This window comes from Pantherophis guttatus, chromosome 13 (genome assembly GCF_059756535.1).
Source record: "Pantherophis guttatus breed Tessera chromosome 13, ASM5975653v1, whole genome shotgun sequence".
Taxonomy (NCBI): domain Eukaryota; kingdom Metazoa; phylum Chordata; class Lepidosauria; order Squamata; family Colubridae; genus Pantherophis; species Pantherophis guttatus.
In genome coordinates, this window is record NC_142075.1 from 24,020,001 (window position 1) to 24,037,739 (window position 17,739).

Genomic DNA, 17,739 nt, shown 5'->3' on the forward strand with positions numbered 1-17,739 from the left:
CTCCTCCCCCAATGGCTGGTCCATCTGAATTTGTGTTCTTCCCACCCAGGAGTTCCAGGCAAGAGGACAGAATCCTTCTACGAATGTTGCAAAGAGCCCTATCCAGATGTGACCTTTACAATCACAATGCGACGGAGAACATTGTATTATGGACTTAATCTTCTCATTCCATGTGTCCTGATCTCAGCACTTGCCCTTCTGGTTTTCCTGCTTCCAGCTGACTCTGGAGAGAAAATTTCACTTGGTAACGAGATGATTCTGTTTGCTTTGAAGCAAGTTTTTTTCTTGCTGACGGTCACCTCCAGCTTTAAAAAGCAGGTGGAAAGCAGGTAGAAAGAAATTTCCAGGAAATCATAGAAGAATTGGATCAGGAGCAGGGAGTGAGTGAAGGCAGTCAAATCAACAGCTGAGGAAACTGTCGCCCATATAACTTTTATAACCTGGACACTTCAAAAAAATTCAGTGGTTTTTTTTAAATGTTGGTCACCAGATCTGCTTCATTTGCTATCTGGCAAAGAAGAGAAATTCAGGTTCCCAGGATGCTGGTGGGCAGACATTAACAAGAGAAAAGAATTTTGCCAAAGATGCCCCTGTGTTGACAGCAGAAATGAGTTTCAGACGAGGCATGTTTGCAACCCCTTTTACCTACTCATTAGCAAGTTCCATTTTGCTCAATGAGGATGGCTCCCAAGTAGGACTACAACTGCCTCCTTGTTAAAATTTCACTGGTTAAGAATGTAGACACATTCCTGGTTTTATATCCTCATCTCATCATGGACATAAAATCTTGACTTAATGTATGTTTGTAGCAATCGTTGGGGGTGGGTGGGGAAAGAGCATAAGGATGATTCATTTTGGCACTCCAGTTTGGCGAGCTTCTCTGTCCAACAGATGAATCAAAGTGCCAAAAGGTACCATTTGCAACCCATCATCATCATCTATGAACTTTTTCCAAGTCCATATTGCATAGCATATAGCATCTTCTCTCTCTCTCTCTCTCTGTCTCTCTCCACCTCTCCTCCATCCCCTTGTTTTCCACAACATGAACAAGATTCAAAGGATAGCTACTAAATATTTTATATTTGGTTACTCAGCAGTGCAGCAAAGCCAGAAGGATGGGAAAATGCGTAGTAATTTGCCTGCTAGGGTTGGTATTGCCAAGGGCCTACAAGGATCATCCTCCGTGAGAGAGGATGGGTGGGTCTTGGTCCTCCTGAGAGCATTCTTGCAAGGAATTTATTTAAATTTATTTAAATTTATTTAAATCTAATTAAAAAATCTAATTAAAAAAATTTAAGATTTCACTAGCCTTTCAGGTGGTTGAGTAGAGTAGGCAAACATGAAAAACCGAGTGTATAAAAAGTGGTAGAAAGAACACCATGGTGGGCTGCCAAAGACACCCCCAGCTGGAATTATCTCTCCACAAAGTCTTTTATCATCAAGAGATATCACCTTTTAAAAACATGGCTCTTTCGCGGTCAGTACTGACCTTTACCTTCCAATCCCTCCCTTTCCGATCCCCAATTCTCTGCTTCTCATTGGCTATCTTCCAAGCCACTTTCCCCATCTCTTCTTCGTCAGATCACAGGAATGTCTCCCCCCCTCCCATCTCCCAGGAGACAGAATCTTCAAAGGGATTTAGTAGGCAAAAGTTCAAGCTTCTCCTCTCTTTATATATGTCAGTGCTGGGACGCTGACAACATCCAGTGCCATCAGCCTTCTCTCCGCCTCTTCTTTGAGACATTGGTGGAGATTCTCAACTGTTCCAGACTCCATCTGAATCTTCCCTTTGTCTTCTCCCGTCCAACGTTAACACTTCCGGTCTCATCAACTTTCCTCTTATCAGTTGCTGGCCACCCTTTGGGGTACTTGTCAATTGCCAGACACCTTTCAGATGTGTTTGAAATGCCAACTGGAACATCCGAAGGGTATCAGGGATGGGTGAGGTTGGGTTCTATGCCACAGAGGGACTGAGATTTTTCACGCTGCAGTCTATCTCATTGTTTCTCAACCTTGTCCACTTTCGGATGTATGGACTTCAATTCTCAAAATCGAAAATTGTGAAGTGAAGGCTCCATCTGAAAGTTGCCAAAGCTGAGAACGTTGGTATATTTAATCACTTTTGTTCAACCTCAGCCTGTTCTGTGCCCTGAGTCCAACCCAATCATTTGTTTTCCAGGAATCACAGTTTTGTTATCCCTCACCGTTTTTATGCTCCTGGTGGCCGAAATCATGCCAGCAACATCGGATTCGGTGCCGTTAATTGGTAAGTCCCTTTCAAAGAATTGAGCTCTTTTCCATCTTGCAATACAGTCATGTTTTGCAAGATCAGCTTGTTTCCTCTTCGCACTGGGTAGACCAGGCCGAAGCGATGCAGGCTGGTCCCTTACATTTTCCAGGACGGCCTCACGGGCTGGATCCGACCACATCCGAACCTGGGCCTTGAATTTGATACCCCTGTAATAGAGCAATCGGTTGATCTTCCATATCAGTCTTACGGCATCTATTTTTTTTTTAAAGATATATGTATTTCTTGCTTCCTTCCATAGCTCAATATTTTGCCAGTACCATGATTATTGTTGGACTTTCGGTGGTGGTAACGGTCATTGTCCTCCAATATCATCACCATGACCCTGAAGGTGGGAAAATGCCAAAGTGGGTAAGCACCATTTTTTTTGGCAGAATTTTATTTTTCCTCCATTAAGAACACCCGACCAGCCACAGAGGCAAGTGAATTACCGCCCTGGTAGGAAATGTGAGATTTTTTTCAGGCAGAAGAGAAAGATGCGTAGCGATTTCTGCTACCTGAAGTTCAACCGACCGTAGCTCCCTCTCTGTTTCTACTGCCAAGTATCAGGAGCTGCCGCGATGTATATTTTATTTATCCAGATATGTTGCTCCGCCTCTTCATCTGTGAAGTTCATTCAAGCAGCCAACTCATCATCAATAAATAAAGAACACAGAAAATAAAGGAATACGTATCTTTTTCCCCCCCAGCAGGCAGAAAATTCTTCGGCTGCATAAGCGAATGTTTTTTTAAACTTTCAGGAGGCATCTGGAGTACCATTGAGAAGGGGTCCAAGTTCCTTTCCTTTCCGTACGGTTTTGCACAGGTTTTGCAACTAGAGCGTAAAATGGTTGTTCTTTCCCCCACCAAACATCACCAGAAAACTTTAGAGGAGGGAGTCTTCTCTTATTGTTACCACCTTCAAAGAATTCTACTATCAGACTTTCTCTTAACATAGCTTTACAACAAAGTAGAATTAGTTTTGCTTGTCCAGGGTGTTGATTGGGGTCATGTTCAACTGTGGAACCCATGGGTGAGTCTCAGTGACCCATATATATGATTGTGATTTTATTAGGTAAACATCTGAAGATGATGTGCCTCAACTTTGTGCTTTCCTCTTTTCTAAATACAGGTAGTCCTTGATTTACGACCACAATTGAGCCCAGAATTTATGTTGCTAAGTCAGAAATTTGATAAGTGAGTTTTGCACCATCTTACGACTTTTCTTGCCACGGTTGTTAAGTGAATCACTGCCGTGGTTAAATTAGTGCCATAGCTGTTAAGTGACTCTGGCTTGTCAGAAAGTCGCAAAAGAGGATCACGTGACCCCGGAACACTGAAACCGTCATAAATATGAACCAGTTGTCAAACACCAGAACGCAAATCACATGACCACGGGGATGATACCACAGTCATAAGTGTGAAAAATGGTCATAAGTCACTTTTTTCAGTGCGGTTGTAACTTTGAATGGTCACTAAACAAGCTGTTGTAAGTTGAGGACTACCTGTAATGGTATGTGGGAAAGACCTTGGGGGAATGAGACGAGGAGCTACTGCCTAGGAACCATCTAGATAAGAGAAGACATAGACCTCAGCTGCATAACAGACTGAGAAAGAGTCCCAGAAGGGATCCTTCTTAGCTTATCAGACTGAAAAGGAGAAGGCAGCGGATTTGTGCTTTTAGACCAGCAAGATTCTGTTAATGTAGCCTTACAATGAAGAAGAATTAGCGTCAACTCTGAAGCCATTTTGGAGCATCTTCAGGGCTGCCACAGCTACGCTGGTTGGAGCTGTGGGAACGGGAGGGGAGAATAAAGAAAACTGGGGACATGTAGCCAAAATAAAATTCTTTCTCCTGGGAACCAAGGATGTTCTCACCATGTGCTGGGGAGGCGTGGACTGAAACCAACTGGAGTTGGGGCAGTGACTGGATTGGACCATGTGATGGACATGTGGACTGGCGGGAAGAACTTTGACTTTTAATTTGGGTGGGGAAAACTGTGGGACCTTCAGAGCAGGGGTGAAATGCTCCTGGTTTGGACCGGATCACCCGATCTGGTAGCTATGGTGGCAGGTGGTTCGGAGAACCAGTAGCAAAAATCACTGCCTTCCACCCCCCCCATGCCCAGCTGAGCCGCGTGATCAACAGAGGCTTTTTTTTTCTTTTAAAAGCAATGCTTTTAAAAGTAAAAAAAAAAATTGCGTGCCATAGCTGATCACACCCCCCCCCCACGCGCTGTTCTACTTACCCCAGCCTCCTTTTGATGTGCACTGCACACCCGCACCTCGCATTTGGTGCGTGGTGCACACTGCGGCATGCACAGCCAGCGAACCGGTAGTAAACCGGTTCAGATTTCACCACTGCTTCAGAATTGGGTTTTCACCCTATGTGCCAATATAACATGCCTAATAAATCTGTACTTTGAGGAACTCCTAGGCCTCAGAGGTTTGATTGTGTTGGGTCTGTTACTTGGAACCCTAACAATTATCTCAGCTGGTGGTGTTTTCTGTCTGCTCTAATTAGGAAGGCTGACGGAAAGACTCTGTATATCAATCACATGCTTCTCTGTCTTTTCCCAGACCAGAATTATCCTCCTCAACTGGTGTGCCTGGTTCCTGAGGATGAAAAGGCCCGGAGAAGGCCGAGTGCGCCCGGCTTGCCAGCACAGACGACGCTGTAGCATTTCAAGCATGGAGATCAATACGGTCAGCGGTCAGCAATCCAGCAATGGGAATATGTTATATATTGGCTTCCGTGGTTTGGAAGGTGTCCAATGCACCCCGACCACTGATTCTGGGGTGATCTGTGGAAGAATGGCTTGTTCTCCCACGGATGAAGAGAACCTCCTTCACAACGTCCACTCCTCTGAAACGGACTCGGATCTAGCGAAGATCCTGGAGGAGATCCGGTACATCGCCAACCGCTTCAGAGACCAGGATGAGGCTCAAGCGATTTGCAACGAGTGGAAGTTTGCCGCCTCCGTGGTGGACCGCCTCTGTTTGATGGCCTTCTCGGTCTTCACCATCATCTGCACCATTGGCATCCTTATGTCAGCGCCCAATTTTGTGGAGGCGGTTTCAAAAGATTTCGCTTGACCTGCGCTTGGGGTCTGCCCCTAACCCCAAAGTTGGCTATTTCTAAAAATCTGTTATGTAGCAATAATGTATTTCAGGGCACATGATTCTATTGGATTTATGGATGCAAACTTTGCTCTTTTTTTCTTTCCTGGGGGGGCTGGGGAGGGTGACGGTTCAGGCTAATTAAGAACCTCAGTGAGGTAACATAAGTGCTCATCCACCACTACCTGACCTCACAGCTTTGGTGTCTGGAATAAACTCTTTAAATAAAGTCAACTTGCATCTCATTTGTATTATTGATTCAGCTTCGAATATTTTTTTGTTTTCGGGGATAATTTTTTTATTCGTTTGTTTGTTTTGTTTGATTGGATTTGGTGCCGTGCAATTGCAAATTATTCTTTAAGCAATGATTTGTATTTTTATGGGAAAGCGGTACAAAGAAAGAAAGGAAATCTGAGCCTTCTCCTTTTCCTCCTCCTCCTCCATCTCCTCCTCCATCTCCTTCTCCTTCTCCTCCTCCTCCATCATCTCCATCTCCTCCTCCTCCTCCTTCTCCTTCTCCTTCTCCTTCTCCTTCTCCTTCTCCTTCTCCTTCTCCTCCTCCTCTATCATCTCCATCTCCATCTCCTTCTCCTTCTCCTTCTCCTTCTCCTTCTCCTTCTCCTTCTCCTTCTCCTTCTCCTTCTCCTTCTCCTTCTCCTTCTCCTCCTCCATCTCCATCTCCATCTTCGCCTCCATTTCCCCTTCCCCCCAGAGAGTTGGAGATAGTCAGCCAAATACTTTTCCACCTCCCTGAACTAAACACACGGTTCTTCTGCACCAATAGTCCTAACCTTCTCCAAGGTCATCTCCATAGGTCCATGGTAGGATTCAAAGTGTTGGCTTTAAACTTTGAAAACCTAAATGGCTCAACTCCCAGATTCTCTTCCAAGCAGAAACCTGCCCATTCAGCTGGCATATCCCAGTTGGATGCATGGAAACTATCTATGAGAAAGGAGATCCTGTGGTGGCTTCCACTCAACGCCGTACCTTCTTGTTGCGCATCAGATGACACCCACCCCAGCATCCTTTTCAAAAATGGCTAAGAAGGCATTTTCTCACAAGGCTCTTGACCTCTCATCAGTGCCATCATCTCCTAAAGCTTACCTTTGCTTCTTTTAATTTTTCAACGCCGAAGTTGTACATGCATCTAAAACTTGCTTGTGCGGTATTTTATAATGGCGAGCAAGATTTACAGCTGTATGCAAATTAAACTAATACCATTTGCATAAAGAAGTTAAAAAAAAAAACCCTCTCCATAAAGGAACCCTAATGAGAAGCTTCCTTTTCTGGTTAAGGATTCCTGGATGTCTTCTGGAGCATCTCCCTGAGCTGGAGAGAAGACCTTGCTTTGATTTCATAGCAAAATTTTGGATTATTAATGCCACAGGCCCTCTGAATTTAACTTCAAAGGAAAAACAGCCTCTGGGTGTGCTGCGCACCGTTTGACACCCCAGTGAGTCACACTGACGGGCAGAAATGAGCAATTAATTTTTTGGGGATGGGGTGGGGGGAAGGATTCTTTGATCCACTGGCACTTGGCTGGGTTTCATCGCCATCTCTGGCAAAACGTTTGGCCAGGCCAAACTGTGGAATTTGTTTCTCTACTCACTGTTTTGTTAGAACACAGAAGAATAGAGTTGGAAGAGACTCTGGGGACTGCTAGTTCAACCCACTCCTCGAGCAGGAGATCCTATGTCTGTGATGGCGAACCTATGGGATGCTGTGGGCATGCGTGCCATCACCAGCTGCTCTTCTGGTTTCCGGCGTGCACGCGCACTGGCTAGCTGGCCTTCATGGGCATCGGGAGCACCGGAAGACGGCCTGAAAACAGCCAAAAACTAGGCCATTTTTGGGGCTGTTTTCAAGCCTTTTGGGGGCCATTTTCAGGTCATTTTAGGTCATTTTGTGGGCCTGAAAATGGCCCAGAAAATGCAGGAGTGAAATCCAGCAGGTTCTGACAGGTTCTGGAGAACCGGTAGCGGAAATTTTGAGTAGTTTGAAGAACCGGCAAATGCCACTTCTGGCTGTCCCCAGAGTGGGATGGGAATGGAGATTTTGCAGTATCCTTCCCCTGCCACGCCCACCAAGCCACCCCACGCCCTCCAAGCCACGTCCACAGAACCGGTAGTAAAAAACAATGGATTTAACCACTGAGAAAATGGCCCAAAAAACCAGGCATGCACGAGTCAGTTAGCTGGTCACACGCATTCTGGTTTGGGCACTCGGTGCTGAAAAGATTCGCCATCACTGCCCTATGTCATTTCAGACAAATGGTTGGCCAATCTCTTCTTGAAAGCTTTCAGTGATGGAGCATCCACGTCTTCTGAAGGCAAACTATTCCATTGGTTGTCTGGTCTCACCGTTAGGAAATTTCTCCTAAGTTCTAGCTTCCTTTTCTCCTCGGTCGGTTTTGAACTTGTGGCTTCTTGTCTTGCCTTTTGGTGCTTTGGAAAATAGTTTCACACCCCCCCCCCCATCATCGTAGGAGTCCCAAAAATATTGGAACGCTGCTATCATGTCTCCCCTACTCCTTCTTTTCATTAGACTAGACACACCCAATTCCTGTAACTCTTCTTCGTACCTTTTAGCCTCCAGTGGCCCCCTAATTAATTTATTTTTTTCCTCATTACGGGGAATTTTGCAGACCCCCAGGAAGAAAATGAGAAAAATCTAATCTAAGCCCATTGCTTAGAGAAACCCACATATGTTCTTCTGGCTGCAGTTAAGGGTTATTATAGTTGATCAATCTTGAATTGCTTTCAGGATGCCCAGACTGTGCTTTGCTTTGTAGGGAAAAATAAATATTCATTATTTTCTAGCTAAACCAGGTTGATCACCTCATAGGAGGTAGGCAGAGAGACTTGAACATTTATTTTTAACCAAAACACTTGTCCCCAATTTTTAATATTACGTTTCACCATAAAGTCATTTTAGCAATTTAATGGGAAGATCTCCCTAATTGCTTTTTCTGTAAAGATATTCTCAGAATCAAAGAACCCCATAACATTTTTCCAAACAAAGAGATTTATTTTCTGAAAATATTTTCCAGCTATTTAAACAGGAATTCCTCTCAGAATATAAATTGATCTGCAAATAATATTCATTCTGAAACATTCGCCTTTCCCTAAAGGGTGTTGAATGACTCCCATCTATCCATATCTTTAAAAAAATATATTTTCTCCATATTGCATATTACTGAGTTATATCTTTGGGTATGCACGTAACTAAATGTTTAACGGATTGGTACAAATGCAGAATTGATATTCTTTAAATGGTTGGGCAACCCAATCTTCACCTACTACTATCAACTTTGATCTGGACCAACACAAAACATCTACTTAATTCTCTTGATTTCTTGCCTCGTGCCCTTGAAACCGTCTCATGTTTTTGGTGTTTATTAGATCGTTCCTTTTCATTGTTGAAAGTCCTGGTATTTGCCAGTAAACCTGTTTTGAATCTTTTTTGGTCCTTGGCCTCTCTTAAGGCAGGAAGCAGAGATATATGGCTCAAACAAGGACATCCAGAATCCATAAAAAGGGAGGGAGAGAGAGAGAATGAGAGTGGGGGGGGGAGGAGATGGTTATTGAATTGGGCAGAGACGGAATTTAAAACAACCCAGTAAAAGAACAGTTAAAGCAAATTATCCATGTGTGCGCCATAAATTGGCCCATGGGTTGGAGAACTGATGTTCCAAAGGAAGCCAAAGCATTCCTTAGGGAGGCATATTTCTTGTAGTCATTTTCTTTCATGGATTGTCTCTTCTTTTTGTTAACAGCTGGTGGCCTTCGAATTCTGCATAGATGCTTTGAGGTCACTCAGGGGGCTTAGCGGTGTACATTTTCAAAGATATAATACAGAATGAGCAAACCGATGGAATTTGGTGGGGGGGGGGAAATGGATGAAAATCAGTCATTTCTTAAATTATGCTAGGCTTAGGCTGGTGAGGCTGGAAAGTAGAGAAAATCCTTCCTTCCTTCCCATCCATCCATCTATCCATCCATCCTTCACTGCCTCATTCTCTTCCTCTCTCCCTCCGTCCTATCCCCTTCCTTCCCTCCCTCCCTCCTTTCTTCCTCCTTTCTTCCTCCCTCTGTCCTATCCCCTTCCTTACCTCCCTCACTCATTCCTTCCTTTCCTTCCTGACCTTTTAAAATGTCCTCCCTATTTTGACTGTTTTCAGAACAAACTTCAATTAAGCTTTATAAAAAAATAATAATTAATACAAACTGATACAAAGCAGAATGAAACAAAAAAGAAAGAAAAAAAGGAAAGAAAGAAAAACAAATAGAAAGAAGCCTCCAATTTCCCTTGCAGCAGATGTAAGTGCAATTACAACATTATCTCCATGGTTACAAAAGAAGCTACCTTTTTTCCTGTTACTCATTTCTTTTCCTAATCATCAAAACCACAAGTCATCAGTTCAATTTTTTTTTCTGTTTCGTGCAAAAAGTCTACCAGGAATTTCCATTCAAACATAAATGTAGACATTGTTTTTCCCCACCCCACTTCTGATCAAAGAAGCCAATTTAGCTATCTCTCCAAGTTCAATCATCTTCACCCAAGGACAATGGCACTTCCTGGGATGCTCACATGAGAAGCTGGCAGCTATGTCCAGCCAGGGAGAGAAGGCTGAATTTTAATGATTAAAACTGGGCGTGAATCATCCTTCATCCATCCTATTTTATTCTGTTGAATGAGAGGAGCTCCTTTTCTTTCCTGAGATTCTTCTTCTTCTTCTTCTTCTTCTTCTTCTTCTTCTTCTTCTTCTTCTTCTTCTTCTTCTTCTTCTTCTTCTTCTTCTTCTTCTTCTTCTTCTTCTTCTTCTTCTTCTTCTTCTTCTCCTTCTCCTCCTCCTCCTCCTCCTCCTCCTCCTCCTCCTCCTCCTCCTCCTCCTCCTCCTCCTCCTCCTCCTCCTCCTCCTTCCGGTTTTTACTAGGCTGAAGTTTCTGTCTAAATGTCTTTGAACTGCACTTTCAAGTTTAAACATTCACATAACCAGACTCTAAGTGTCAGTTTCTGGAGTGAATTCATTCTCGGTTAATGACCTCAGCAAAAAAGTGACATGCTTTTAAGACTCAGCTGTAGCTGAAAATAGTGACCACTATTCTAGCCTATTGTTGTAAGAATATGTCCTTGGAATTTTCTTGACTAAGCCTGTAACTGTGTCTCACTGGCATTTTCCTTGAAAGAAGCTTACTTACTGGCACTGTGGTTGAGTATTTTGGGCATCAATTGTTCTGCAATGATTTTCTTTTTTTTTTGGTTCCTCTGATCTCATTGAATTGCACTTGAATTTCAGTAGCAATGAAAAGGTTAGAAACCCAACCTTGTAAAAAAATTTATTTTACTGCTCCTGAAACAGTGATTATTTGAAAGAAAACACTGCATTTATTGATGGTTGCTATTTCCCACTGACTACCTATTAGTTGGAAATGGGATGTAATGCAATTTTTCTTCAGTTGGGAAGGAACTTGGTGGCTTCACCAATGTTGTAAGCTCTGAGTCATTTTTCTCTCCGTGTTCCTTGAGAAAGAATAAGAAGGCGATGGCACTTCGAAAAGAAGTTTCAAGAAATTATTTCAATTGTACCCTAACCCTTTGCCTTGCAGACCAAGAAGGGGGGGAAAAAAGAACATTATAAGTTCACGTGACTCCATTAAACTGAACTGGTGGTGAGCTGAGGACAATCAAAACATGGCAGGGAGCATTATCCAGTCTATTAATTTCATCTTTTTCATGTCTTGATTGGACCACCCTGTTTTCAGCTAATTTCCTCAAACTTCATCTAATTTCTCTGCTTTTCTTCCTCTTTACTGTATAAGGAGGTGGTTTATCCTGGTATTGGTGGGTGTTCTCCTGGAACTTTTCTGAAAAAAGAAAGAAAGAAAGAAAGAAAGAAAGAAAGAAAGAAAGAAAGAAAGAAAGAAAAGAAAGAGAAGAAAGAGATGGGACGGAGGGAGGAAGGTGGATTGGAGGGAAGGGAGGAAGATGGTTGGAAGGGAGGAGGGAAGAAAGGAGGGAAGAGAAGAAGGGAGGGAGGGAGGGAAGGGTTATATTACAATAGTCCACATGGCAGGTGGCTAGAATTTGTGTGACTGTAAGAAGGGCACATTGGTCCAACAATATATTGATTATTTTTTGCGGGGGAAGTAAAGATATTTTAGGCAAAAAATAACTGTTCTACTATACCATGGCAATTCACAGGTTTACGCCTTGGCTAGCCTAATCAGATGTTTGCAGAGATGAGCTCAAAGGTCTGTCGGTTGGTTGATGGAGGATTTGGAAGATAAATTCATCCTATTAGAATTTGAATGCAAATTTATCATTTTGTTCTTTCAAAATAACAAATGCCGCCCAAAACACAATCGATCTTTGAAACTTGTACTTCTTCTGATTCTTTCCAAGGATTAAAAAGCAACTTAGAAAGTCATATGACGTGGGAAATGTATCTATTATAGTATGAATAACAGAAAAGAGTAATTGGGGAAGAATAATGGAAGAAACACCCCTATATACAGAGAGCACGCTTTTGGCAAAAGCATATTATGGATTAGTTCTATCTCATGGAATTTAACATCCCTTTAATAAAAACTGGAACAGCATATCAACAGTGGTGTGGTTTAAAGTTCTCCCTCCCTCATGGAGAAATTATATATTCCTTCCTTCAAAACAAGGAAAATATTTTCTATTTTAAGGGGTAACTAAGCATGGAATCATTTGCCGTATTGGTTCTATTTGTTATCATTTCTTGCTTACAGGTTGCATTCATCATAGTTCAGTTATTGTCCTTCTTAATTACTCTTTAAGAAGATTAGAAGGCATTGTTAACCTTCTTCTAGAGAGCAGCTGCTATACGAACTGTGCTAATACAGTACGTCTCTCTCTTGCATGAAAAATAACTGAATCGGGAATGCATTTGGATTAAACCAATAATAGGTTTGCCTGGGATTAGAAGGCTAGACACCAATCAATGTTTCCTTGTTTCAAATAACAAAGTAACAGAATAACAGAGTTGGAAGGGACCTTGGAGGTCTTCTAGTCCAACCTCCTGCTCAGGCAGGAGATCCTACACCATTTCATTCCAATGGCCATCTAATCTCTTTGTAAAAATCTCCAGTGATGAAGCACCCACAACTTCTGGTGGGAAGCCGTTCCACTGGTTAATTGTCTTCACTGTTAGGAAGTTTCTCCTTAATTCCAGGTTGCTTCTCTCCTTGGTTAGTCTCCATCCATTGCTTCTTGTCCTGCTTTCTGGTGCTGTGGAAAATAGGTCGACCCCCTCTTCTTTGGACCTTTCCTTAGAGATCAATCAATCAATCAATCAATCAATCAGAATAGAACTGGAAAGGACCTTGGATGTCTTCTAGTCTAATCCCCCTGCTCAAGAAGGAGACCCTACACCATTTCAGAGAGCTGGGTTGTCCAATCTCTTCTTGAAAACCTCCAGTGATGGAGCATCCACAACTTCTGGAGGCAAGTTGTTCCACTGGTTAATTGTTCTCACTGTCAGGAAATTCCTCCTTAGTTCTCTTAGCTTCCATGCATCTCTTCTTGTCCTACTTTCAAGTGCTTTATCAATCAATAAATGCAATTTATTTAAAAAAAGTGTGTTATGTTTATACAACTCACCGAAATCTAGAATCTAAATCTCATAACATTTTAATGCAATCTATTATTTCAAGCCCGGCAAGGAGTTGCGATATAGATCGATATATCTCATCTGAAATCCATTTGTTGCCAATATTACTAAAAGTCAGTCATTGCTCTTTTTGGAAACCAATTTCTTTTCACGCAGTATGTATTCACCGATCAGGATCAATTTCTCAAGGTTTTTATCAATCCCCCCCACTTTTGAAAAGAAAAACAAAACCCTCAAATAATGGATAAATGTTGAAAGCATAATATATGCCATTATTTCAGGCCCTTACATGACTCTACTGGCATTTATATTATATACTATAATCAGCATAATCACAGTCTACGTACTTAAGAATTTAAACATTAAGGGTTTGCATTCATTTTTTAAAAAAAAATCCCCTTGCTGTTTCATATCATAATTCCACTTTCTACAGTTAGACCGTACTCATTGAGTCCGGATACATGATTGGATTGTAGCTGTCATAAGAACGAATGCAACCTTGTGCTGCATTCACACAAACCACTGAGCTAAGGAGCTAGTCCTTGGATGGGCTGCTGTGTTTTGTCTTGAGGTTCCTGGATGGGACCGACAAAACCCAACTTTCCAATCCTATGATGTAGGTTGAATTCAATTGGAGTAATGCTGATCGCCCACCATATCTTCAATGCCAACTCAGGAAGCTCAAACTGCCCAAGGAGCTGCTGATTCAGTTCTACAAAGGAATTATTGAGTCTGTCATCTGCACCTCTATAACTGTCTGGTTTGGTTCTGCAACCCAACAAGACAGACCCAGACTTCAGAGGATCATTAGAACTGCAGAAAAAACCATGGCTACCAACCTGCCTCCCATTGAGGACCTATATACTGCACGAGTCAAAAAAGAGGGCTGTGAAAATATTTATAGACCCCTTGCATCCTGGACATAAATTGTTTCAACTCCTACCCTCAAAACGATGCTACAGAGCACTGCACACCAGAACAACTAGACACAAGGACAGTTTTTCCCTGAACACTATCACTCTGCTTAACAACTAATTCCCACAACGCTGTCAAACTATTTACTAAGAATGTATTACTATTCTTCTCTTCCTTCCTAGTATCTATCTCTTCCCACTTATTACTATAACCATGTCACTTGTATCTTTCAATTTATATTGTTTTATTTGTTTCCTAGTACGATTTGATAGCTTATTAGTAACCTTGACTATCACTTGTATCTTTTTATTCTTGATGGATGTATTTTATTCTCTTTATGTACACTGAGAGCGTATGCACCAAAGACAAATTCCGTGTGTGTCCAATCACACTTGCCCAATAAAGAATTCTATTCTATTCTATTCTATTCTATTCTATTCTATTCTATTCTATTCTATTCTATTCTATTCTATTCTATTCTATTCTACCTCTACTCTAATTCTGTTCTGTTCTGCTCTGCTCTGCTCTATTCTTCTCTTCTCTTCCATTCAAATCTGCAAATGGAATACAACTTTGAGGTGTCTCTATGAGCTTCTCTGTCTGGTCTGGCATTTCTATGCTAAGAAATTAGAAACCATGGTTACCATCCATGACATGCTAAACCAGCCAGGGTCAAGATCCAGGCTTAATTTCCAGTCAGAGGATGGTTAAGGATCACTTCATATATGGCAGTACAGGTAAGAGTTGGCTTGCTTTTCTTTTGAACAGAAAATGTCAGGTTTTCTCTCGCAAGAAAGATCAGGTGTGCCACCATCCCTTGACAATGATGAGCAGAGGGGCTTCAAAAGGGAGGTATAAATCACTCGTTTTGTTTGAAACTTAAAGAAAACCCAACTCCCTAACAGTATCGCCTAATGTGTGATTAATGTACCCTCTTGGGACCAAGACACATTTTTTTCTACACAGAATGCAAAGGTTAAAAAGAACCAACAATTACTTGCATCTCACAGCTATCTAATTTCATCAGAGAAATCTTTACAAAAGGAAGTTCAGCTCAGTAGAAGGAATTAAGCCAGAGAGCAAATTGAAAAAAAGACACCCCCCCCCTAAAAAAATGGATAACAGAGTCAGGATTTCTTTTCACTCTTTGCTTATTCTACATTTATCGGTGTCTAAAAGGGAGTTTCCACCACTTTCTACTTTTGGGGTGTTGGAAAGGCTCTCTAAGCATACCTGTAATAGGAAAATACCAAAGATAATAGTGTTATTTGTCTTGTCACAGATAATTCAATATGGGATGCCTTTGGTATTTAATAACCCAGAACATCAGAAGCTGGCGTAGTTATGCTTTGTAGCATAAATACAAATATTGCATGCTTAACTTCAGGGAGGAGAGGGGGGAAACAAATAAAAAAAGCAATGGGGAAAAGAAAGATTATTTCTTCTGAATGCTTCATGTTTCATTTGGGGAAATCAATGCACTTAGGAGAATGAGGCAGAAATATCACTGTTATTTCAAAAGGTTGTCCTTTGAGTAGAAGAAGGTCATAAGCTTGTCCAATGCTCATCACTTACTTCTCTTTGGCTTACAAATTGAGTTGGGATTATATTTTGTGGGGTGACATTTTCTTGTCAAAACCATGTCCTCAAATGGATCCATGGAGTCTCATTTCTGCCCAACCTTGTTGGGGTTTCCCCCCCCCTCTTTTATCTCCAGCAGTCACAGCCAGTTGAATTCTCGCAGAAGTAGAATTCCCTGATGACAGAAAGAAGGAAATGTTGTCAAAAAAAAAAAAAAAAAAAATAGCTTGAAACTCTATGAGCTCCTCTAGGCCATGAATGAAGAAGAGAAGAGGCGGCTGGTTGTTGGAGGTGGAAGGCAAATCCATGTCACAAGACTTTCAGCTTCCCTGATTTTATTTCTGGGGTTTGCAATGAGTGAAAATTCGTGGTGGGAGCCCCGAGCCTTGAAAATTCACACGACAGTCATAATCTGCAAAGAGTCATCCTCTGTTGACTTGACTCTATGCAACCTCTGGGATTTTCTTAAGAATCCCCTTGGCTTAACTTGCATAAAATATAAAACATTAATTGCAGTTTATGATAAATTTTGGCCTTGGAAGGGGAAAGGTGTGTCATACACCAAAGGCATTGAAACAGTTAACGATAACACACTGAAAATGAAACAGAGGAAGAAAGGGAATATCTAACGCATTGAATAAAGGAGACAAAAGGACAGTACAGAGTTTTTTCTTCTTCTATTTAAGTCTACTGAAGATTCCTCTCTTCCGTTTGCAGTCTCACCTTCAGGGATCAAAAAAGGGGGAAGGTGGTTTTAAAGATGACATTGGAAGAGAGAATGCCGGGTGTTTGCAGGTTGAAAAAGTTAAGATGCACACAACATATGCAAAAAATTTTGCATAGTTCCAACTGACATCTTGACTTGTTTTGACCGTTCCAATGGAGGTGCCCCCAGGCAACACCAAAATGAGTGAAGAATGGCCACATTAAGCAATCCAGAGGTCCACATAGTCCAAAATTGAGCACCAGCTTTCCTCAGGATGTTCACATCATGAGGCGTTCCACAGAGACGTGAAATTCCGCAACCCTTAAGTGAGTTCCTTGTTTTGTGAATTTAAATTAGTTGCTTAGTATGTCATGGGTCATAAATAAATTCTTCCAAAGAAACACGTTTGTTTAGAGTATCATAGACTTCATAAGGAAACCATTTATTGTCCAAATCAAATAATCAACAGGTTGAATGAGAAATCACACAGTGTCGGCAAAACTTGGTGAATTACTTTTCCTCACTGAACACTAATAATAATTTATAGTTACAGGTGCAAACCCACTTTGATTGTAATCAGTATTCTTATCAACGTCGGATTTAGAAAAGCGCCTTTGAAAATAACAGCAGTGGTTGAAAATATAATGTTGCAATATTCCACGCGCAACCAATAATCAACAAGAGAGTAAATCCTTGAATGCTCATAAGGTAGGGAAGATTTGCAAACCTATCAAGAGGAAATCTATGAAGAATAACAGTGCATCCTTCTAGAACACAGGCATATAATGACATGGTCAGGTTTTGTTTTCTTTAAATATCCGTTGTCACAATAGTTGGGTCAATAGCGTGTTGTCAAACAAGAGATGAATCCAGGGGTGAAATCCAGCAGGTTCTGACAGGTTCTGGAGAACCGGTAGCGGAAATTTTGAGGTCCAACACACATAACAATCCCCAAACACACCCCCACGCACCACAAACCACAAAAAAATACCACCTCTGATCTTATCAGATGTACAGACACCAGGGGAGATATTCATATTTATTTATTTATTTATTTATTTATCTATTTATTTATTTATTTATTTATTTAGTTTGTTTAACTTCCTCCGAAGACTCAAGGCTGCTTACAATGCATTTAGGTAAGTAGATAGGTAGTCCCTCAAAGAACCTGGTCCCAAGGAAAACCCAAAGGTGCTTTTTTCAAGAGGTGATTGGACTTCCTGGTTTTTCTTTGAAGACGTTTTGCTTCTCATCCAAGAAGCTTCTTCAGCTTCAGAAGCTTCTTGGATGAGAAGCAAAACATCTTCAAAGAAAAACCAGGAAGTCCAATCGCCTCTTGAAAAAAGAACCTTTGGGACAACCATGACCTAGATGATTGAGAATCTCCATAGACATCCCAAAGAAAACAGAACAACTCAATTGATTGCCAAAGCAGTTTCTTTATTGTTGATCATCTATTTTACAAGAATCTTGTCAGACTGTCTACATTCC

The 17,739-nt window shown here is 41.5% G+C and overlaps 1 protein-coding gene across 1 annotated transcript in view; it reads left to right on the forward strand.

The window, feature by feature from the left end:
* The window catches only part of CHRFAM7A (CHRNA7 (exons 5-10) and FAM7A (exons A-E) fusion), a 38,168-nt gene extending 32,516 nt beyond the window's left edge, over positions 1-5,652 (forward strand). Inside the window, exons 7-10 of the mRNA XM_034409442.3 lie at positions 50-244; positions 2,180-2,266; positions 2,550-2,659; positions 4,868-5,652. Of these exons, the coding sequence (XP_034265333.2) occupies positions 50-244; positions 2,180-2,266; positions 2,550-2,659; positions 4,868-5,383 (908 nt within the window). The 3' untranslated portion in view covers positions 5,384-5,652. The remainder of the gene's footprint in view (positions 1-49; positions 245-2,179; positions 2,267-2,549; positions 2,660-4,867) is intronic.
* Positions 5,653-17,739: the final 12,087 nt, after the last annotated feature.